The sequence below is a fragment of the Nuphar pumila genome, chromosome 1 (genome assembly GCF_984573655.1).
Source record: "Nuphar pumila chromosome 1, dmNupPumi1.hap1.1, whole genome shotgun sequence".
NCBI lineage: Eukaryota > Viridiplantae > Streptophyta > Magnoliopsida > Nymphaeales > Nymphaeaceae > Nuphar > Nuphar pumila.
This window is the reverse complement of record NC_143249.1, coordinates 50,642,354-50,668,017: the sequence shown is the minus strand read 5'-3', so window position 1 is coordinate 50,668,017 and position 25,664 is coordinate 50,642,354. Positions and strand designations below refer to the sequence as shown.

Genomic DNA, 25,664 nt, shown 5'->3' with positions numbered 1-25,664 from the left:
ATATATATATAAATAGAGATACGTATACATATATATGTATACGTATTTTTATATATATATAAATATATATATGTACATTTAAAGATTATATTTCAACATACATATATGTGTACTGTACGAGTACACATATTTTAACACCCCCCCTCAATCTTTGCGGGGAAACGATAAGATTGAAAAAAGTCGCAAGACTCTAAGATGCTTCGGTAACTCCAAGATGCTTCGGTAAGGATGCTATTGAAACTTGAAAATGCCTTTCTCCATTTGCCTTCTAATGGTGAACACATTTCCTGATCCATCCAGGGTACTTCTTTTTATCCTATCTCCAAGATCATGTAGAATAACAACAAAGAACAAGTAAAAAATATCTTTGCACTTTACTCAAATGGAACATTCCTAACAATGTGCAAAATTATAACTTATGCATAGAAATTTGAAGCATATGATAGGATAACTAATTTACCATGAAAAGAAAATTTAGAAAACCAAGGTTTCAAAATCATATATCATGTTAAATAGTGAGCGGAAACGAATTGCAAAAATGCATAATGCATTCATAAGGTCCCACATTGGACAAACACAACCCCATAATGGGGAATAACAAAATGGTCCACTAAGGGACACCACAATAAGCCTACGAAGAGGCATAAGCTACATATGCTTTATTGAATGAGGGCCTAAAATGCTATAATGAGCATATGCATATACTATCATAAAATGAATTAACACTTAAAGAAATCATTAATGAACATGCTCCAAACATACTTTAGTCAAAATGAACACGGATACAAATGTTCAAAAGGTTTGACGAATATGAGCTTCAATAAGAGGGGCTTTATAAATGTATATTTAACACGCATAGATCAACAATAGAGTTTTTCACATCTTTAGGGAGAAGATCTATGTCAATCAAATGTCATATATAAGAAGCATGATTTGACTAAGTATATTAAAACATCCACCGAAGATTCAAGAATGAATATCATTTGAGACAAAAGACTCATTTTGCATATCAAATACAAAAGTGACCAAAAAACTGTAAGCACTTAATATATAGATTTAATGCTAAAATATCAATTTGATTTAAAAACATATCATAGATATGATTCACTTGTATCTAAAAACAAAGTTATGAATGAAATTTTGTAATTTTCAATAGTAGTTTATCTACTACAAGCAAATACCTCATTAGTCCTCAAAAACCTACAAATCAAGTGTATAAGCTACTAGAACAAGAACATAACCATAATGTCATTAAAGGCCAAAAGACACACACAAAGGTGTGTAAAAATACCTCTTGTCTACATGTAATAATACTTGAAATGAGTGTATCAACGACAAGAACAAGAGAATACATGCCAACATGGACCAAAAACATCTCTTGTCTACGTAAAAAGACACTAAAAAACAAGTATGTTCAGCTACTAGAACAAGAGTATCAAGCCAGCCATGGGCTAAAACACAATACATCTTTTGTCTACATAAAATGACACTTGAAATGAGTGAAAGAAGCCAACCATGGGCATACATTGCAGCGACTAGAACAAGGACACAAATGCCAATATGGACTAAAATCACACACCATGGTGTGAATCAACGTGCCTTGTCTACATATAATAACACTCAAGACAAGTGTGTTCAGCTACTAGACCAAGAGAACAAAAGCCAACAAAGGGCTACCAACACAAAAAGTGTAATAATATGTCTTGTCTACATATGATGACACTTAGATAAGGGGCATAAAAGGAGAAGACTTTTGAGACAATAAAACTTGTAATGACGAACATATAAATAAAACCTTGAATCAATAAAACAATATTCCTTTTAAAAAGAATACCCATAACAATAACATTTTGGAATAAATGTGTGAATATACACACACCAAGAACACTTGGAACACTTGTGCACAAAAGCACAAAACATGAAATCACAAATGTGCAAATGCACTCATAAGATTCAATAATCCCAAAAACCTTGATTTTAATATACCTTAAAACATTTAAGGTTTCATATATCCATCACATTTACATATAAATGAGAGCATCTACTAGATCAATGGCCAAAAGAGGAAAAACGAGTGACACACTCATAATTAGAGATCATATAACAAATCATTTTAGAGTTCCCAAGGTGCCCATAACTCACCTCAACAACCATCTTTAATATGGCAAGTGGACAATCTAAAATGACATAAGGTGCCCATAACTCACCTCAACAACCATCTCTAATATAACAATAAGGCCATAAAAGGATTGATGCATCATATAACAACTTGTGATGGATAAAATAAGTGCCATAAAAGGCAAAACTACCTTTTCAACAAACATAATGACATAAAGAAATCATCTTGGGATAATCAAGAGAAGATAATCAAGCTTTTAACAAAGATATCACAAGAACCGTAATGGTTCGCAAAGAGAGCTTTAACACAATATCCAAGGAAAAGATATTCAAAAAATACTTGAAAATTTATAGAATTAGGATTAAATCCCATCCAATAAATTTTAATATTCTTTGATTGTGATGAGATATGCGGAAACGTACAAAGTGCCATAAGCACTTACAATGTTTTATAATGATTCGACAAAAGAATCAATATCTAAATTCATTACACTTTCACCAAAAGAAATGTGCACAAAAGCTCCATAATGTGAAAATATCTCAAAAAGGAGATAAAGTGTGCGATAAGCACACCACCACCAATGTGCACAAATGCACAAGAACACTTAGAACAAATGTACACGAAGGTACAATAAAGAAACTCAAATGCACAAAGGCATACAAAATATAAAGAATTTTATTGAGAAGAATGGAGAACAAAAGCTCCAAGAAGTAAAAATGTCTACGAAGAGACAATACCATGTAAAATTGTCTATGGAAAGACAATACGCATACAAGCATGAATACTTTATAAAAGAAGTGTTCACAAACACTCTCACAACACTTGAACAAAATACGCAAAAAAGCGTAAAAGTAGTAAACATGCAATAATGCATGTATTGAATAAAAAGAACGATTGCTTTATAAAAGAAGTCTCTCAAGCTTTTAATTATGCAATTATATGCTTGATAAATGCAATTTAAGACAAAGACAACCATATTATGGCCAATGTAGGCATCCTTAGAGATACAATCAAGAGGTTTTGAAACCTTATGTGAAAAATACAAACAAACATATTTATAAAGTTGCATTATTAGAAGAAAAATAAAAAATTAATGAAATCTTTTATACCAAAGGATGCAATAGATACACTATGCATTCTATATAGTGTGAGAAGATTTTTAAAAGATCTTTCCTAATGAACACAATGGTTCATACAACATATTTATCACAAACAAATTTTCAAAATTCTTTAAATAAACCAAAACCATTGAGAGACTTTTAGGAGTTCATAAATATTTATCATTAACAAGAACTACTTAGGGTTCATAAAAAAGTAAACTACAAAGATTTAAATGTGAGAAATTCTTATACAAGAATTATATCAAATTATTTTTTTTTCACAAAAAAATGCACTAAAAACCATACACAAGAGTTTTTAAGCAAAGATCATTAATTTAGCAAGAAATCATATATAAAAAGTTAACTTATAGGTTAATCACGAAATTCTTATGGAAAAATCATAAATCTCACATAATTGAAAAACAATTTTGCAAAACATAAATTACTATTATATGTGATGAGGAATCAATAAATATATAACAAAAAATTATATATTTGGACAATAAACAAGTTTACCAAATTCAAAAGAAGATATTTTAATATATACGAACACGCGAAATGTGAAAGGAAATGATTCAACTATCAAAAACACTAAATGTGCAAGAAAAATAGTTTCATAATGCATAATATGTTAAGAAAAAAGATACATACCGAAAACTTCTAAAAAAGAAAGGAACAATGAATACTTCACCATTTCTTGAGCACCACGCTTTCCGTTGCACCAAGAGACAACCCCATCGTAACCTTGCTCTGATACCATGTAAGGAAACGACTTTGAATATATTAGGTTCAATAATGAACCAATACACATGCACATGAAGTGCGAATATACCCACTAAAGGGGAAAACACAAGCACATAATTTGCTAACACATAAACCCACAAAGGGGCAAAAATGCCTATAAGGCATAAGTTGATATTATTGAAAAGAGGAAGGGTGTAACACCCATTACATGGAGCAAAATCTCCTCTAAAGGAGTAGTAAATACCAAGGGGAGAACCCCTATTTATACACTCTCAAAGGGACCACCTTGGGGGCTCCCAAAGGAGACGTTGGAGAGCCCCCAATGGTCACATTTGTGACCGTTGGGGGCTCCCAACGTCTCTATTGGGAGCCCCCCAATATGATACAAAAAACAAAAAACAAAAAACTAAAAAACAGAAAATAAAAGAAATATTACAATGCATATTCCAATTGGAATATGCGTAAAATGACAAATTACAAGAATACCCTTGAGGGTATTTTAGGAAGAGAATATATATATTTATATATATATATATTTAAATAGAGATACATATACATATATATGTATACGTATCTTTATATATATATATATATAAATATATATATATATATATATATATATATACATTTAAGGATTATATTTCAACATACATATATGTGTACGAGTGCACATATTTTAACACAAGACGCCCAAACCAGTTCAACAATTGCAGATCTCCCTGGGAGCTCTCCCTCTTGATAAGATGTATTCCTCAATTTCCAAATATTCCAGCAAACTATGTGGAAGGTAATGTCTCAACAAGGCTTACGCCACGAAGGATGAAAACACGACGTCATCCACCATTTTAGTTCCTGAATAAAGTCTATGCGACACCCTCTTCTTCCCAAAGATCCTACATACATGTTTCCAAATTAATTGAGCAGTAGAGCACAAAACCAATAGATGAGATTGCATTTCTTCATGCTTAAATCAAAGAGGGCATCTATTTGGCATTGCTACCCCAAAATCCTTCCGTCTATCCAGACTCCAGAGTAAGAAGCCTTCCATGGCTAGCTAAATAAGAACTCTTTTTGGCCTCATATAACCGTACCACTCATGAGATGGGGCATAATTCCGAATGGAATTCCAGATATCCTTCCTACTGATTCCTACAACACATTCAGAGTCTCTCCACCAGAGCCTATCAGGGCCTTGGGAGAGCTGAAAACCAATTAGATTAGGCCACAAACTTTGAAGGCCCAAAAAAGGAACAAGTCGATCCTCACATAGCACCAATCCTTAACACAAGTTTTTTTTCAGATTAACAATCCCGCGTCTTTCTCCTTTAGGGATGAGAGATATAATGGGGGACCCAGCCAAGGGAAAATACAAAACCGAGTAACAGTCTCATCCACAAACTCATAAGGCATCGGAGGTTCAATCTTCTCCCATCCCCTTCCAAGCTTTGGAACTTCCATCCGAATTGGCTCCCCGTTGGCTTCTGTTACGCATATACTTGGATCGCATAAACTCTGCCCATATAGAGTCTCCAAAGAAAACATCAATCACAAGTTTAGTAAGGTAAGCAATATTCAGTTCCTCAATCCTACGTAGCCCTACACCACCTTCAAATTTTGGTTTGCAGAGCACCTCCCACGCCACCAAATGTTGTCTTCTCCTGGAATTCGAGTCCAACCATAAGAAGTTTCTGAACATGGTTTCTAATTGAACCACCACGTTCTTAGGTACCTTAAAAGACAAGATCCAAAACACAGGAATTGCAGTAAGAGTATTTTGAATGAGAAGTAGCCTCCCTGCATACGATAATAACCTGGCTTTTCATGCTTCCAAACAATGTTGATTTTTTGCAATAAGAGGTTGGCATAAAGTAGAGTTCATCTTGCCTACAGACAAAGGTAGACCCAAGTATTTCAACTGTAAAAAACTTAGCTGCCACCCAACTAATTGAGAAATCTGGGAAGCCACTTCCAAACTCACATTTAAAGGCACTGACTAATTTTTCATTATTTATTTTCGTGCCTGCCACATTCAAATTCCAAGAAAATGCTCTTAACCTTTTGCACTTGGTCCTCTAAAGGATTATATAAAAGCAACACATCATCCGCAAAGAATAGGTGGTAGATGTCTAGAGCCTGATGGGGAACTTTAACGACCTCAAGGTAATTTTGACATCCTCCTAATTTTAGCCTCCTAGAGAGCCTCTCCATTATGATAAAAAACAAATATGGGCACAAAGGACCCCCCTGTCTCAGACCACGAGCGCTCCAAATTTTTTTCCTTAAACTTTGTTCACCAAAACTTGGAATGAGGTTGTGCAGACACATAGCATAACTCTTTCAATCCAGATTGGATGGAAACCCAGTCGAGCAAGAGAGCTTTTCAAGAAGTTCCAAGAAACCCTATCATAGGCCTTCGATAGGTCCAACTTTAGACATAATGGAAGAATTTTTTTCTTTTCAAGAGAATCTAACAATTCATGGGCAAGCAATATACTTTATTGAATATTTTTACCTTTCTGGAAAGCGCCTTGATTTTTGAAGATCACTCTTGTGAGAATATGCCTCATTCTGTTCACCATAACCGTAGAAACAATCTTGTATAAAAAGTTATACTGTGCAATAGGTCAAAATTCTTCAATTGATCCGCTTCTTGAGCTTTTGGGATTAGTGCAATCAAGGTGGAGTTGACGTTTTTCACAATTTTTCCTTTAAGAATAAAATCTTTGACTGCAACAATAATGTCTCTACCCACAATGTCCCAACATTTTTAAAAGAACATACCTTGGAGCTTTGTCTCTGGTTTGGCTTTGACTGAAATCATTTTCTTCCTGAGTCACACACGGCCCATCCCAAGAAGGGAACATGTCGGCACGGTCCTTATCCTCAATTTACAAATCTTTAAAAAACTTGAAACACTCACTTTCAATTCGTGAGTGTTCCGAAATATGGGAACCATCTTTGAGAAGATTATTGATAGTGTTGTGATGCCTTCCTCCTTTGATTGAGGCCATGAAAAATTTTGTGTTTCTGTCTCCCTTTCATAGCCAAAAGGCACAAGAATTTTTTTGCCTCCATTACTATTCCTCCTTCACCAAGGCCCTTTCAAGATCTCTCTTAAGGTTAAATTCATATTCAATATCCTCATGAGAGGGAGAGGAGAAATTCATTGCTTGTTGCACATCCATAAGTTGGCTCCGAATATATTGTATTTTACCTTCTAGATACCCAGACCTGGCCCTCTTCTAGGCTTGCAGCTTCGATCTCACATCATCCAGCTTGTTGAAGATGCAGATCATAGGACACCCAAACTGTGGAGTATTCCAACAACCGGAAACAATTTTCAAGCATTTTGGATCAGACAACCACCACTCAAAGAATTTGAAAGGCCGCTTCATACTCTTCCTCACAACCGTTTCAGTGTAAAAAACAAGCAAAGAGTGATCTGTCGCTAATCTCGGAAACACCTTCAGCAAGCTGCCCATCCCAACATCATCAAACCACTGGTAGTTGACGAAGTATTGGTCCAGCCCACACTGCACATTATCACTGCCTTTTTTATTGTTTGTCCACGTGTACCTAGCCCCGGATCTCCAATTTCAAAGTCCTGAAATAAAATCATGAAACTCAGATGCACAGTAAATATTTGGAGGGAGCCCCATCTTTTCCGACTCATTCAACACACGATTGAAGTCTCCAATGAACACCAATGGAAGAGTCTCATAATCCATCATCGCCTGCAAAGCTCCGAACAACATAGATCTGTGTCCGGCATGGTTGCTTAGGTATACACCCGCTACCTTAAATCGCTTGTTGCTTCCATGATCCAAGACTGTACAACTAATAACTCCATCATTGTTCTGAAAGTCCTAGCACTCCACACGACCCTAGTCCTAAAAACACATAATATATATTTTATCAGTCTCACATAAAGCATCGTGGGCAATACTAAAGTCAACATATTTGTACTTTAAATTAAAAAATTGCTTAAAAGAAATCATTGGTTCAATAATGAAAAACATCTCAGGATGATAAATCCGGATAGAAGATTGTAGTTCCCTGTGCGCCTGGGGTTTAGCAAAACCCCTGATATTCTATGAAAAAATCTTCATGGATCACATTTGGACTTACCACCTGTGCCTCCACGAGGCCGAAGAGTGATGTGGCTTACCCCAGTAACCTGCCCAGGCATACCTTGACATCCCATCTTTCGTTTAGGATCAATTGACATCCATCAGTGCGCCACCATGCGCATTCTCAGGGGCATCAACCCCAACAACATCAACATCGATCCTGTCACTTTGAGGTAGCGAGGCTGCACTCTTAGGGCCTTTATGAATCAACTCTATCTCACCATCATTGTTAATAACAAACTCCTAGTCCATTTCATCATCATCATCCTTCAGTACACTTTCTGAATCCTGCTGATCATGCTAGGCATTTTCTGTCTCCCCACCATCGTCAAATAAAATCTCAAAACGATTTGAGGAGCCACTCTTAGGATTCTCCAAAACGCTTGGAGGATCCTCCTTCGAAATTTGATCACCATTGTCAGCCTCCATTGAATCATCCCACAGAATATCAAAAGGCCTCTCGATTCTTTCGTGGGGGCCTTTTGAACCCAAACCTTGAGCACTTTCTTTTTTTGGGCTGGTTGCCAACCATCACGAGACTTTCTTGGAAACAAGGTTAGCTTTGCGCGGGCAACGCTCAGTCCCGTGAGAATGGAATTGGCATACCCCGCAAACTTTAGATGAGGATTCATGCTCAAAATTCAAATCATCTTTAAAGAGTTCGCCTAAAACAAGAGGTGCAAAATCAAGTAATTCACAGTTAGTAGGAACTTCAACTAGAATTCTAGCAAAATGGAGGCGTACCTTAGCACTCGTGCGCTCATCCACCACAACAAGTTTACCACCCAGCCCTTCCACAAGCATTGCAAACATGTCCTGACACCGCATAGCCAGTGGAAGGCCAAAAATACGAGTCCAAATAGGTAGGGATCCCAGAGCCATCCCATTGTTCCATCAACAGGGTTCTCCCTGCCAACATCCACAGTCCCCGTTGAAGTATAGACATCATGTCCTCCTTGTTCCCAAAGTGAACAAGAAATTCGCTATTCAGGAGAGTAGAGAAAATAGGTTTTTCAATCAGTTTCCATCGCTTGCAAAGTTTTGACACATACAACTCCCGTTCCATTGGCTGGGTATCCCATTTACAAACCAGAGAAAATTCATATGGCTTCATATGATTTATGTATAAACCTTGAGGGATACAAATGTAATGAAAAGGGGAGGAGCGGCGGAAGCACCAATAAAGCAAATCACTCTTCAAGAGTGATTCCAAGAGCCAAGAACACAAACACTAAAAGTGTATACAAAAACCCACAAAAGGGAGAAATGACCAAAAGTCATAAGTTGGATATTATTGAAGAAGGGAAAAAAGAGGGTAAACAACCCTTACAATACAAGAGGAAAACCTCCTCTATTTATAGAGGAGGGAGCCATGTAGAAGGGACCACAAGGGGCTCCTATGTAGTCGTTGGGAGCCCCAACGGTCATAAATATGACTGTTGGGGCCCCAACGGTCATAAATATGACTCTTGGGGCCCCAACGACTACATGTGTGGGGCCCTTGTGGTCTTACAAAAAGGTAAAAAATAAAAAGGAAAAAAGAAAAGAAAAAAGAAAAGAAAAAAGGAAAAAAGGAAAAATAGAAAAAGGGAAAAAGGGGTTACATGGGGTTTTACCAAAATACCCCTATCGGGTATTTTGAGAATAAAAAGAAAAGACTGTATATATATAAGTATATGTATATATATATATATTTATATATACATAATTTAACACGCCCCCTCAAACTTTACGGGGAGAAGACCGGAAGTTTGCTAAGAAGAAACATAAATCGTGGAGTTGGGAGCGCCTTGGTGAATAAGTCAGCCAGTTGATATTCGGAAGTGACGTAAGGTAATGTGATGGTTCCTTTGAGGTATTCATCTCGAACATAGTGGCAATACATCCCGATATGCTTGGTCCGTTCGTGAAACGTATGGTTGTTTGCAATGTAGATCGCACTTTTGTTATCACAGCAGAGCTTGGTGGGTGAGGAAATGAAGACACCCATGTCACCAAGGAGCCCTCTGAGCCACACGGTTTCCATTGTTGTCATTGCCATAGCCCGATATTCAGCTTCAGTGGATGATAGAGAGACCTTTTGCTGCTTCTTGCACCTCCACGAGATGAGAGATTCACCTAAAAAAATGCAAAGACCAGTAGTTGAGATACGATCATTGGGATTTCCTCCCCAGTCCGCATCAGTAAAAACAGTTAATTCAAGAGATGAGGAAGATGATAAGAAGAGTCCCTTGGAGATGGTATTTTTGATGTATCGCACAATTCTCATTACAACCGCCATATGAACTGTAGTAGGTGCATGCTGAAACTGACTTGCAGTATGAACCACATGAGCTATGTCTGGACGGGTGATGGATAAGTAGGTGACTGATCCAATTAATTGACGATAGGGAGTTGGATCCTCAAGAAGAACACCATCCTCAAGTCTGAGTTTTGCATTGATAACTTCGGGAGTCTCAACTTTCTTTTCATCAGATATTCCAGATTTGGTACAAATGTCTGCGGCCAATTTCATATGAGATAAAATGTATCCTCGTGGGGAGTAAGCCACTTCAATTCCTAAAAAATATCTCAAGAATCCAAGGTCAGACATATCAAAAGTTTCTTTTAACATAGACTTCACATCATTTACCCCCTTTTTGTCATCCCCAGTGATGATCATATTATCAACATATAACAGAAGAATAACAATGAAATCATCTGTTTTCTTAACAAAAAGAGCAGTGTCAGTATAGCAAGAAGTAAACCCTAAATTGATTAATAGATTACTAAAGTTATTATACCAAGCTTTAGGAGCTTGCTTAAGTCCATATAAGGCTTTTTTCAATTTCAAAATTTTACCATTTAAATTCATACCCGGAGGTGGTTCCATGTAAACTTCTTCATTTAAATTTCCATTTAAAAAGGCATTTTTGACACATAGTTGAAAAATTGGCCATTTTTTAGCAGAGGCTATTGCAATACGGGCTTAAACACTAGTCATTCGAGCAACAGGGGCAAAGGTTTCATCATAATCTACCCCATACTCTTGGGCATATCCCTTGGCCACTAACCTGACCTTATATCTTTCTAAAGATCCATCGCACTTACTTTTAACTTTAAACACCCATCGACATCCAATGAGTTTCTTACCATTGGGTGGATCAACGATTTCTCAAGTTTGAGCCCTCTTAAGTGCATTAAGTTCCAGTTCCATTGCTTCATTCGAATGAGCATATTGTCTGGCCTCATTATAATGAGTTGATTCATGAATTGAGTGAAGAGCAAGCAAACATGCTCAAAAATTTGGAGAAAAAGAATCATAAGATACAAATCTATTTGGTATTTTTGAAATACGATTTGATCTTCTTTGAGAGGTTTCTTCGGTTGACTCATTTTGAGAGAATTTTTCAAGGGCACAAGGAGGATTACTTTCATTTCTTCTAGAGTAGACTTGTATTTGCCTTTGTACATTTTCTTGTAAATTTTGATCATCATTTGGAGGTTCAAATTCGTCTATGAGCGATTCACTAGATTCAACATTATCATCAATGACCTTTTCTTGAGGCAATAAGTCAAATAAAAAGGAATAATCAATATCTTCATTTGGTTTATGTGAAAAACCTTTTTCTTCTTCTAAGAATGTGACATCTTTTGAGATATAAAGTTTATTATTTGATATGTCAAAGCATCGATAACCTTTTTGTTTTTCGCCATATCCTAAGAAAATGCATTCAATAGCTCTAGAAGAAAGTTTATCATTTTTGTGAGTTAAAACAAAACATTTACATCCGAAAATTCTTAGTCTTTTATAATCGGGAGACATATTGTAAAGTTTCTCAAATGGAGAAAGATTTTTTAAAGAAGATAAAGGAGTTCTATTGATAAGATACGTTGAGGTTAGAACCGCTTCGGCCCAAAAAGATTTTGGAATATTTTTTGAAATTAATAAGGTTCTTGTGGTTTCTATTATGTGTCTATGCTTTCTTTCCGCAAGTCCATTTTGTTGCGGAGTGTTTGGACAAGAACGTTGATGGCAAATTCCATTTTCTTTTAAATAGTTTTGAAATTCATTGGACATGTATTCACCTCCTGAGTCAGACCTAAGAATGAAAAAATTGATTTTTAACCATCGCATGGAATTCTTTAAAGAAGGAGAAAACTTCGGATTTGCGACTTAAGAAGTAAATCCATGTAAATCGAGTGAAGTCATCAATAAAGACCACATAGTATGAAAATCCTCTTTTAGACAAAATAGGGGAAGGTCCCCATACATCAGAATGAACAAGTTCAAAAGGCCGAGTGGTGAAATAATTTCTATGAAGAAATGGAGTAGCTTTAGATTTCCCAAAAATGCAATCTTTATAAGTCATGTGATTGCCTTTACAAGTATTGTTCAAAAAAGGGAAAAAAGACATTTTTACAAAATTTGGATGACCAAGTCTCTCATGCCAAATTCCAATACTTTTGTCCTTTACAAGATTGCAAGATGACTTAGATGAAAGAGTCAAAAAATCCATAAAATAGAGATCACCCCTTCTATAGCCTTGTCCAATCAGCTTCCCTGACTGGAGATCCTGCACGGTGCAATCTTTAGGTGAGAAAGAGACTTGACATCCATGATCGGTGATTTGGGAAACGGGAAAAAGATTTAGATTAATTTTTGGAACGACTCTTACTTTAGGAACAAAGAAGGATTGAGAAGTTTTAAAATCAAGTGTTTCGATACTTTCAATTTTTAAAGATGTCCCATCGGCCGTTGAAATATAAGAAGATATGGGTTCGGAAAAAACATTAGAAAGCGAGTTTTTATGAGATGTCATGTGAAAAGAAGCACCAGAGTCTAGTATCCACATACCTGGAGGTGATGAAGAGTAGGCGATGGCGGCTCCGGATGTTGAAGGTGAAGAAGTCTTGAGAAGATGTTGGAGAACTTCAGAGATATGATTACGAGTTTCTTTGATATCTCCCTCTTTGACACTTTCTTCTTCCTTCTTTGGAGATTTTTCTCCAACCGCGGCCACTTTTCCTTTAAGCTTTGGGCAAACCGGTTTAATGTGACCCGGTTCATTACAATAGTGACAAATCACCCCCTTTCTATATCCATTATTTTTGTTAAAGTGGGGAGGTCTATATGCTTTTACATTAGATCCGGGTCTAGAAACGGCCAAAACTTCATCACTCTTAATACTTAAGCCAAGTTGAGTCTCTTCTTGGCATACTTCGGCAAGGGCGTCTTCAATGGGTAAGGCTTTACTTCTATGGAGAAGGGATGCCCTCACTTGTTCATATTCCGGTCGTAGACCATGAAGAAATTGGAACAAGTGCTCCTTTTCAATTTGTTCTCTTCTTAACTCAATATCTTCCGGAGCCACCCATTTAAGCTCAAGAAGAATAAGCTCATCTCAAAGAGGGGTTAAAGAGCTAAAGTAGTCACAGACACTCATATCCGCTTGTCTAGTGAAACAAATTTTCTCTTGACAAAAAAATTGTCGAGCAAGATCCTTTTGGGTATACATACCCTTGAGAAAGAACCATGCCTCATTGGCTCTTCTAAATTTTGCAATATTTGCACAATTTTTGAGGTCAACATTGTTCATAAACCATGCCAAAATTTTGGCATGATTACTTTCCCAATCCTCTATTTTGGATTGATGATCATTTATAGCTTTGATGCGTTCATCGCCATCTAAAGCTTTTTCAACATCATTTTCAATTTTAGCGAGAACAAGAGAGGGTTCGGGAGTAGTTCCCATAACAAAACCCCAAAGTTTCTTACCTCTTAGATGATTTTCCATAGCGGAGGCCCACATAAGATAATTAGATCCATTGAGCTTGAAAGAAAGCTCAACTTTAGAATCACGTTCCATGGGAGCCGAAACAGTCTTCTTTCCTTCTTCAAAAACTTGAGAGGCACGCGTCCCAAGGCACCAAAAAGGTAGAAACCGGATCACCAACCTTGCTCTGATACCATGTAATGAAAAGGGGAGGAGCGACAGAAGCACCAATAAAGCAAATCACTCTTCAAGAGTGATTCCAAGAGCCAAGAGCACAAACACTAAAAGTGTATACAAAAACCCACAAAAGGGAGAAATGACCAAAAGTCATAAGTTGGATATTATTGAAGAAGGGAAAAAGAGGGTAAACAACCCTTACAATACAAGAGGAAAACCTCCTCTATTTACAGAGGAGGGAGCCATGTAGAAGGGACCACAAGGGGCTCCCATGTAGTCGTTGGGAGCCCCAACGGTCATAAATATGACCGTTGGGGCCCCAACGACTACATGTGTGGGGCCCTTGTGGTCTTACAAAAAGGTAAAAAATAAAAAGGAAAAAAGAAAAGAAAAAAGAAAAAAAGGAAGAAAGGAAAAATAGAAAAAGGGAAAAAGGGGTTACATGGGGTTTTACCAAAATACCCCTATCGGGTATTTTGAGAATAAAAAGAAAAGATTGTATATATATACATATATGTATATATATATACTTATATATATACATATGTATATATATAAGTATATGTATATATATATATATTTATATATACATAATTTAACAACAAAAAACGATCTTCCCCTCCTCCATACTCGGCTTAGGCCATAACGGATTCAACTCAATCGAGTGATATCCAACAATCTGAGCCCAAGACCGATCAGGTATGGGCATGTTCACAACTGAGTTTCCCCTGCCAAGATCCGGCTTTGCACAATAAAAAAGGCGATCAAGATTTGCATCACGACAATCATCTGTCATCTTGGATGGGTTGTGTGACATATCCAGCGAGTCACAACCAACAACATGATCATCATTAAGGTCCCGTTGCATAGCACCGTCCCTCAGCTTTGACGGGCTATGCATGATCGGCATAACACCATCCGTTATCTTGGATGGGTTATGAGATGATCCCAAGCCCTTCTGATCAAAGATGGCAAGATCAAGATTTGGCATAACACCATCCATCATCTTGGGTGGTGTATGCAACAAACCCGAATTCTGCTGTTCAACTAAAGAAACAATATTAACCGAACCAGACCCTTGTTGATCTGATCCTTCATTGACCTTGCCATCCACCGGATCTATCGAGGGAATAGATTGACTTACCTCAGCGAGTGCGTCCTTCAACTTGTACTTATCTTACTGGGAAGACACATGCAAAAACTCAAGGGAGGCTCCAGCCTCCTCATTTGCATCAACAACCTTCATCTTGGGAAGATCCTTCTGATCAAAGATGGCAAGATCGGCATAACACCATCCATCATCTTGGGTGGTGTATGCAACAAACCCGAATTCTGCTGTTCAATTAAAGAAACAATATTAACCGAACCAGATCCTTGTTGATCTGATCCTTCATTGACCTTGCCATCCACCGGATCTATCGAGGGAATCAATTGACTTACCTCAGCGAGTGCGTCCTTCAACTTGTACTTATCTTACTGGGAAGACACATGCAAAAACTCAAGGGAGGCTCCAGCCTCCTCGTTTGCATCAACAACCTTCATCTTGGGAATCAATTGCAGTGAGGCGGAGGCACCCACCAAGGAAATAACCCCCTGATCGGTGTTAGGCCAAGGATGAGGTGCACCAATTGGCCTGAAGCTGGGTTGGGGAGATGAGAACCACTCGACCAAGGGCAGGATTCCTGCGGTTAAGTCGATCGTCTATAAACTTGGACATCAACATAGCCCACAAGATCTTGGCATCGTCCTTCAACTTGGATGAAACCAGAGATCGGTCGGAGGGAGGCTGCATAAGAGATGGGGAAACAGAGGGGAAAGTGGGTTCTTGGATGGTGTCGGCATGATTCCTAGACTCCATCCAAGAGGAGATCGACCTCCGGCACAACAGCCGGAGCTGATTAGCAGCAAAATACTGCTGGCACAAGGCCGCCGGCGATGGCGAGAAAGGAACACAGGGAGAGGGGAAAGGCACATGGCAAACCCTTTTTTCCATGCCATTATATAACAAAATCCTGGGCATAACAAAAAAAATCTTGAAAATTCAACATTTTTATTGACTCCTTTATTTTTTGCATGCCATTATATATGCAGTAATTGTTTACCAGCTTTACTAGGGCTAAAATATTTCAGCAGATTTCATCCTTGAAACGAGGGATAATTAGGGTGCAGGCTTGTGGTCCATTCTGGCTTCATTGCTCTGGAATCCTACTGTGGTGAAACCATGTCTCAGATGGTCTCATCTCGGCTATAAGGTAGCTATCCCAATTATGGATTGGTATTGAAACCACTAGGTCATGTGCTTTCTTAGTTCTTTTGCATGTGATCCTGTTTGGGGGTTAGAGGGCTGTGTAGGATCGCACTAGAGTTGAAGTGATAGGAACTTGTCTTCTTTTGGTTTGAAGTTTGAACTCTTTGAAACGGCTCATTTACAGGGCAAAGTACATCCCGGATCAGTATTTATGGGAGACTGAATTCACTCTTGGAGGAAGGAAGTTCAAACGCGAAGATGTGGAGGCAAGTACGGAAATCAAACAAATGAATATTGTTCTTCTATTTATGCTTATTTAATCACGGTTATCCTCATATTATTATTATTTTTAAATTTAACAGCTCAGAAATGGAAGAGGACATATGTTAAAGTGCAGCCACTATGTTCCCTCACCATTTTCAGAAAATATCCCTCTTCCTTGCGTTATTTACTGCCATGGAAACAGGTTTGTTCTTATAATTTTTGTTTCTTAGGTTACATTTTGTGTGCTGATATAAAATAATACAAAAGAAACTTATTTGTTTTTTTGTTTTACTTGATATTTTCTATTGGTGCTGGATTAGGGCATAATTTTTCATTGTATGGTTTATTCTGCTTGAGATTTTGGAAGAAAATGAATCATTTGATGTAATCACTTTCTTTCTTTTCATTTATCTTTACTGCAGTGGCTGTAGAGCAGATGCAAATGAGGCAGCTATGGTATTGCTTCCTTCAAATATCACCCTTTTCACTCTTGATTTTTCCGGTTCAGGGCTCTCTGATGGTGAATATGTTAGCCTTGGCTGGCATGAGGTAAAGAATCTTTTGTTGTTAACTTGTCTGCCGAGTGCTACATGCATTTCCTAATTGCTACCTATATAATTTTTGTGATCTCTTTCAGAAAGATGATCTGAAAGTTGTAATTTCCTATCTACGAAACAAGAAAGAAGTTTCCTGCTTAGGCTTGTGGGGTCGATCAATGGGTGCGGTTACAAGGTATTGTGTCATTAATTTCTTGGGCATGTTTCATCTTATCCTGATTCTTTATTAGCTATAACAATTGTTTTTCATTTAAAATAGAAAATAAATATGTTTTAAGTTACTCAATATCTTGCTGCTAAGATTATGAAAATGCTAGGTGTGGACTAGGCAGTGGTTCTTCCTTTGCCTAGTCTAGCCTTGACAAGGTTGGTTCTTGTGCACTAAGTTAGTACTCAGAAATCAAATATTATAGTTCAATTAATTCATTATTATAATTTTCACGATTTCAGTCAATTTATAAATTCCCTGCTAATTCAAATCGAGTCCTAGACTCATGACATGGTGCATCACATATTTATGTCTTTGTATAAACATAGGGCTATACCCCTGTGTGAACGTACATGCAGAGATTAAACATGCTAAAGTTGACTCATACCCATGTTGATTTATTTACACCAAATTTATCAACTGTCTTTCGGTGAATATCCCCATTTTCAAAGTTCTACCAATTTGTCTATATTGGATATAGGGGGGAAATGCCTCTACTATGTTTCTAACTAATAGATTGAAATTACCAAAAATGATCCACAATGTAAATGGTGACTTCATGCTGGGCTAGTAGGTAAGCTAGGTGAAGCCCCACCCACTGAAGCCTGGGTTCTTTTAGCTGACTAGTTTAGACACTGGCACCTAGCCTAGTCCATGAGTCTGTCAGGTGCTAGAGTGTCTTCTTTCCTAGCATGGGTGGAATAGGTGATCGATTGCTTGCATTTTGCAACTATATATGTTCATAAAGGAGTATTTTGAAGAGGAAAAAATGAGATAGGTGGACCATAGAGTTCCACCATCTTTAACTGGGGGGCCTCAAATTGGAAAAAGATGATTTGTCGATCATATAATGAGAACAACAGAAATCTTCAATGTATCACCTATCATTTGAAGCTTAACTCTTAATATTAAATGTAGTAGCATGTTGACAGCTACTCGGAGCATAGCAACTAACAAGATTTGAAAAATGTAAAACTTGGAAAACTAATGCAGTTAAGAGGAAAAATGTGTAGCACAGGTCACCATCCAATTCACAAATGTGACTAAGTTTTTCAAAAAAATAACTGACAGATATTTATGGTGCTTATTCTTCTATATTTAGTGCTTGACAATTTAATTTTATTACAGCCTTCTTTATGGAGCAGATGATCCTTCTATTGCTGGGATGGTGTTGGATAGTGCTTTTTCTAACTTGTTTGATCTGATGATGGAGCTCGTGGATGTTTATAAAATACGGCTTCCAAAATTCACGGTACAAGCTTTTTTCTTCAACCCTTCCCCTTTTTCTGTTGTCACTCATATGGCTGACTGATTTGGTCAATTGATAAATGCTTATATGAATCCTTCAAGATAAAAGGCCATTTGATTACCCCTGGTCTTTGAACCCATCTACATATCTGAAGTATTCATCTCAAATTTTGTCTGCAGAGAAAAGATGCTTAAACTTACCCATGATTTTGGCCCTTTTTAGGCTTTGAAATCCCTGTTTTAGGTCTGATTTAAAAGCTGGTGTTTGACACAACCTTGAATCTCTCTTTGGATTTAAAATCCAACTTTTGCTGGAACCTCACATTTCAAGAGAGTAATCATTATGCACCCTCAAGGTATTGGACTGCTGTGCTTTTTTGTAGCAGTAGCTGAGGTTGTGAAACACAGTGGCAGTGATAATTTATTGGATTTCTGAATGCCTTACAAGTAGTAGGAAGGAGCAGTAGGGCAATGAATATAGTAGAGATGCTTTTGAGATTATCAGACCATTGGCATTGTCACCAGTAGGGAACTAATAAATCCAGGGTTTTCTTAGACTTTTAGTGGCGTCCAGATTTACCTAATGTGCTTTCTACATGTATAGTTTTAGGGGAACAAATTTATTTGGCATAATTTGAAATATCGGGTATTTTTTAAATATTCAAATTTATCTTGAAAATGTCGTGAAAAACTCATGTTATCTTTCCTGAATTTTATCTGTCAGAAAACATGTAATTTTGATGTATTTGATGTTAAGTGCATTTAAATATGCTTGTAAGATTTGTTTATTGTGTTTTTCATTCTATTTGTATTCTAGTTGTATACCTTTGTGTATTGTGTATTTTAGGTTTGGTATACTCATGGTATACCCATTACTTAGGTTAGACTAAGTCTACCAAATGTATACTTTTAGAGTTTTAGGCTAGTGTTAGGGTTATTTTTCTCTTATTTCATTATTTTATTTTTCTAGTATGTTTTTGGTCATCATTAAGATGACCTATTTTGTCATTTTTTATCACTCTTTTTTGTCCAACTGCTGTTTGGATATAGCCTAAGGTCTAGTTGGAGGTCCAACTAGCCATTGGGCTGGTCTCCTTATATGTGTGTGTGTGTGTGTGTCCACGCTCTATGTGAATGTTGAGAGAGTGATGGTGTGTTAGCCACTTAGCATGTGTATGATGCATGATGTGTGTGGAGTGTGTGATGTGTGTACGATGAATGTATGAGTGTAGTATGGGTTTTCATATATATTTATGTTTTGAAGAATTAATGAAATTATTATTATTTTTCTATTTTTGTTGTTTTATCTTTGGTAAAATGCATTGTTATCTCTTTTCTTTTATGCCTTGTATTTGTGTCATTTCATAAAAATCTATTTTTAGTGTATATTTTTAATTTATTTCTTATTTTTGAAAACATTAATAACAATGTGTAACGACCCCAACTGACCCTCGAAAATAGTATATATTTTTTTTAAACATTTGCAGAAACTCTCCCAAGGATTCGAGGCACATCACATATTTAATATACCAAACCAGAAACCATTCAATGCATTGAATCAACTATGAAGTAATAATCAAACTTTATTATTTCATTAAAAAGTCGAAAAATCTAAGAACATCAAAATCGACTATATCAAATTCATGCTATCTGTCAGAACCCAAACACCATCACATCTCTCGTGGCCTCCAGTTAGTCAGTCGAAGACATCACTGAGCATCTGTGCCTGTAAAACAGTTTTAAGAAAATGGGTAAGAACCGAAGTCCTCGTACGAATTCTTCTAAAATTCAAGCAGTAAAGAAAATAACATAAATAAATTCATGCAAAAATTTCAGAGGAATATTACAAGTAAATAATTTACCATAACTATCTTACCATCCAAGCATTCAACCAAATATCATGCAAAGTCAAATATGCAAAGATGCATGAATTAATGCTGAATAGTAAAATATGCATGATTCATTGCACATGTATGAGTAACTTATTAAGTTATTTATCAGAGTTGCTTTTGCATGCATGTCCCTATTAAATGCATACAAATTTAATTTTCACTTTTTCTTAAACCCGCAGATACTCAAAACAAGCACAAATTCTCGAAGTTTAAGTTAGATTTTCAGTCCTAGCTTAACACAATTTGTATTTTATTTACTAGGTTCCACACTTGTTCCTCGACCGATATCAAAAATCAACACCATTCATCGGAACATTAAAAATCAACATCTAATGCCAGGACATCAGGGAACCACTTTCTTGGTATACCAAAAACTAAGCTGAGTTAACAACACTACTCCCAGGCAAAGTGTCAAAAATCTCTCTAAAACCGTGGCTAGGAGGTGAATCACCATATCGGGTTTAAGGGCGTAATCACATATAGAGTTTTAGTATTCTCACGGTCTCCCAAGATTGTCATCCAAAATTCTTACACTTTTGAAGAGGCATCAATGAGGAAATTAATTACACTGTTTGGTCTTTTTTACCTTTTAAATAAATTTCAAGTTTACACGAAAATCGTTTTGCAAATCCTCATGCAAAAACAATTTTGGGCCTTGGCCCTCACAATTTAATAGTGTAATTAAATTTGAAAAACTAATAATTTTCAGTAATAGATTTTGTAGTGCATAAATAAAATCAATAACGTTGGAGCAACACATGCTCCTGGTCTACACGACCCACAATGGTTAAGATCTAACCACCAACATATATCAAAAGTGATTTATGCAAATTACAAAATTTCAGTGAACATGCAACACACAGTTTCCAAACATGTTCACAATGCACATTCAAAACACAAAGAATGCACATTAAGCCAAGTACATACGCATGTGGATACAATACCTGCAGACCACACCATTCATAATCAATTTCATGTATATAATCAACCAAACATGCATATGATCACAATCATGCAAACATTAAATTATTTTTAGATTCATGCGTATGACATGCACAAGTGCAAACTGATCAATTTAAGATCAGATTTAGGTATTAACTCAGAAAATACATATTCCAATCATAAACATGTACATGGCCATCTTTATGTATGTAAATTGACTATATAGAAAATTTTCAAGTGTCAATCATATTTATGTACATACTCAAATCATGTGCACGGATCGACAAAACAGAAAATATCAATGTACGGGTCAGGTTCATGTACATGATCAGATCCATGTACATGTATTGACCATTAGAAAACTATCCATAGCTGGTCCGTAATCAAAATTATGTACATGTATTGACCATATCAAGAGATATGCAATCCACAAGTACATGAGTCGGCCATGCATGAATACACCCATAAACTGCAGCTTGTTTGATCAATGTACATGATTAGCATCATGTACATGGGTCGGTCAGACTGAATCAACACGTATGCAGTCAGATGGACTGATCCATGTATATGATCATAATCATTTACATGGGTCGGCCAGACTTGTATACTTATGTATACAGTCAGCGTACATGATCATAATCATGTACATGGGTCGGCCAGATTTGTATACTCAGGTAAACAACTGCTGGTCTACATATATACATGATTTTTAAACTTGATTAATTTGAAACACATAAATATTCAGATCCATGAGTACTAAGCTCGACAAGTCTGAAATACAAATATATTCAGATGCATGGGTATGAAACTCGATAAATTTGAATCACAAAATTATATTTAGATGCATGGTTATGAAACTCGACAAATCTGAATCACAAAAGTATATTTAGATGCATAGGTATGAAACTTGATTGATCTGAATCACAAAAATATATTTAGATGCCTGAGTATGAAACTCGATAAATCTGAATCACAAAAGTATATTTAGATGCATGAGTCTGAAACTCAACAAATCTGAATCACAAAAGTATATTTAGATGCATGGGTATGAAAGTTGACAAACCTGAGAATATATATACATATGTATTTTCAGTATGCATGAACATGGGAATTCAATAAATCTGGATATATATATATATATATATATATATATATATATATATATATATTCAGCATGAACGAGCATGGGAGAATCGATAATTCTGAAATATATATACCTATATATATATTCGGATACATAAACAGGGAAAATCGACAAATCTGATATATATATATATATATATTCAGATTGCATGAACCAAGAAAATCGACAATCATGAAATAAATCTATCTATCTATATATATGTATATAAAATCGACAATATATATATATATATTGAAATCCGATTTTCCCTTTTCCCCCTCTAAACTCATGCTTAAATCTATTTATACGATTCCCTTTCCCAAGTGAATTAAGAGAGAAAACCCGTACCTTGAATCGTAGATCGAAAAACTAGAGGAAAAATCGTCGAATGGTGTATTTTTCTTTCTTTTCTTCTTCTTCTCTTTTCCCTTTTCTTTCTTTTTTCCTCTCACACGATTTTCACTTTTTATTGTTTTTTTCTCAACTCTCTCTCCCTCTCTCTCTAGAACTCGAGTTCTAGAGAGCTTTTTTATATTTTTCTTAAGGACTTCTAGAGAGGAGGTGACGTCCCCTCTAGATGCCTCTCTATTTGGGTAGAGTTCTACAAAATGTAAAAATCTACCTTCTTATATTCTAGATATTTATTATATTTTATTTTTTATTTATTTTCATTAATTAATAGCCTAAATCAATATTTCAAGGGGGTGACACCCCCTTCTGGAAGGTGCTCTAGAACTCTACCTCATCCTTACTTTAATTTAAAGGTTAGTTAAATTTAAAACTTTAAATTTACCTTAGTTTTAAAAGTGCCATGGATGGATTTCGGATCCAGATTTGGATCTAAGGTCCAAATTTATATCCAAATCCATATGGATCCCAACCTAGACAAGATCCTAGTCAATACAGATCCTGAACTAGGTCCAGATTCATATTAGTTTGGATCAAATAGAGCGGATCCCGTCCGATCCATTCCAGAAAAACTTCAAAAATAGAGGTCGGTCATTTTTTAAAAATGCATTTTTCGGGTCAATCGTAATCCGATTTCGGAAAAACAGATCGCTTACGAGATCTACATTCTGAATCAGATTTTACAGTGGTAATACCTTAATTTTGCTTTCGAATTTTGCCTGAATTTAACCTGAATTTTGCTCGAATTTAAAGGTTAAAAACAAAAATTTCTCAAATTATATATAACTAAACTAGCTCATGTCAGTGAGCTCTCGGCGATGCCCAGACCTAGCTTATATCACCTCCTAGTTAATTATTTTTCCACGATTTTATCAATTAAATATACATATATAATTTAAAAATTATATTTTTTGACTTTAAAAATCATGGAAAAATATGACATATTACACAATGCATCTTTTATTCTTCATTTTAAGGTTTTCTCCTTGTTTTTGGATCATCCTGACAAAATGCTGATGACTGGTAAGATCACACCAATGCACTATGTCACATGAATACTCCATTTTGACTCTTGTTCGGAAACTTCATAAAAATGGCCATATCTCCATATCTTGAGCTATATTCATGTGACATAGCTGGTGCAAGATTTGGATGGATCTGACTTGGTAGGTTTATTTTGAAGATTTTGGATGGCCCAAAGATGTCTTATGAAATCAAACAGTTTGAAGTTTACGACATTATGGTTACTATAAGTGTTTGTAATTTCTCGATGTGGCATTTTCTCAAGATATTAAAATTTGTTTTCTTGAGAAACGACAACAATGAAAAAAACAACGGAAAGATTAAAAAAAAGATTGGATAATGTAAAGAATAGAAATGGAATTAATAAATGGAAAATATAAAGAACTGAGAGGATATTTTATTCTGAATTTGGGAAATTTTGGAAAGTATGAAATACATGATATTTTTGTTTCAATGCCACTTTATCCAAAATCTAGAGCTAATATTCTGGTACAGAATATATATTATGTTGGCTACTGTCCAATAAGAAGACGGGTGGTTTAATTTTTCCTTATTTCTGTTGTATGAGTAAATGATAATGTTATACTTTTCTGATTACCATGTGTAACTAGATTTGCGTCTCTTCTAATCTTTGATGCCTTCAGGTGAAAATAGGTCTTCAATACATGAGGCATGTCATTCAGAAAAAGGCCAAGTTTGACATTATGGATCTCAATTGTGCTAAGGTTTGTTGAACTTATTGAAAATTCCCAGATTTGGCTTGCAACTAAAGAGTATTATGTTGTGTATTAATTTCTGTTGGTTGCTCATTTATAAAGCTACTTAATGGATCTGAATTTTTTGCATCACTTTTTATATGCTATGTTGAAGCTATGGGGTTTTCCTTGTTTGAGTTTGTCTTTATTATTCCATCAAATGCTGGCAATTGGCTGAGTTCATCCAGATATTTTCTGTTCTTGTGATACAGGTTGCACCTAAGACTTTTATACCGGCTTTGTTTGGACATGCTACTGAAGATGCACTTATTCAGCCACATCACTCCGACATCATTTTCAAGTCATATGCAGTATGTTCTTATTATAAAAATAAGTCTTCAAGTATGATGAATTCCATTTAGTCTTTCCTGTTGCAACACAATCTTTTTACAATATTCACTTCTAAATGTGAATAAATTTTGTATTTGTGATGAACTTCACTTTTCTGAGGATTTTCCATAGGATGTAACGGGTACATATATATGTCCTCCAGGGAGATAAAAATATCATCAAATTCGAGGGTGATCACAACTCCGGTCGGCCACAGTTTTATTATGATTCAGTCTCTCTATTCTTCTACGGTGTTCTTCACCCCCCTCAAATTCCATCAGAACCAAATAAGCTTGAGAAATATCATAACTTGGAGGGTTTGAAAATTGGTGCTGGTATGAAAGAGGTATACCTTTAACCATGTTCAGGATTTCAACCAATTTCATTTACTTGATGACATGGGCTCCTCTTAGCTATTCTCACTACAAAAAATTGTCTTTTGTATTGGTTAAAAATCAAAGTGATAGAGCCCACAAGGGCTCCTCCTTCCTAGCTAGGGCCACGATCACCCTGACATGGGATGACCGCAGCGGCATCCCTTGCTGCAAGGCGAAGCTCAGTGTACTCTCTAAAGGGCAAGGGGGACCTCAAGGGTTTTACCAACTGGAGGTCTGCCAATGTGTGGTTGGTGATGGGGATT

General features: G+C 36.2%; 1 protein-coding gene across 6 annotated transcripts in view; it reads left to right on the top strand.

Moving 5' to 3' along the window:
• Positions 1 to 25,664, top strand: part of LOC149848913 (uncharacterized) — a 58,837-nt gene that overhangs the window by 9,957 nt on the left and 23,216 nt on the right. For 2 of the 6 annotated variants that reach the window (XM_089998123.1, XM_089998128.1), the window contains 8 exons: positions 16,459 to 16,544; positions 16,637 to 16,740; positions 16,961 to 17,087; positions 17,176 to 17,270; positions 18,432 to 18,555; positions 24,584 to 24,664; positions 24,907 to 25,005; positions 25,188 to 25,370. In XM_089998123.1, coding sequence (XP_089854249.1) covers positions 16,533 to 16,544; positions 16,637 to 16,740; positions 16,961 to 17,087; positions 17,176 to 17,270; positions 18,432 to 18,555; positions 24,584 to 24,664; positions 24,907 to 25,005; positions 25,188 to 25,370 — 825 coding nt within the window. In that variant the 5' untranslated portion in view covers positions 16,459 to 16,532. Of the gene's footprint in view, positions 1 to 16,159; positions 16,279 to 16,458; positions 16,545 to 16,636; positions 16,741 to 16,960; positions 17,088 to 17,175; positions 17,271 to 18,431; positions 18,556 to 24,583; positions 24,665 to 24,906; positions 25,006 to 25,187; positions 25,371 to 25,664 lie in introns of those variants that run through there. The other 4 variants (XM_089998142.1, XM_089998136.1, XM_089998108.1 and 1 more) reach the window with 4 other exon arrangements.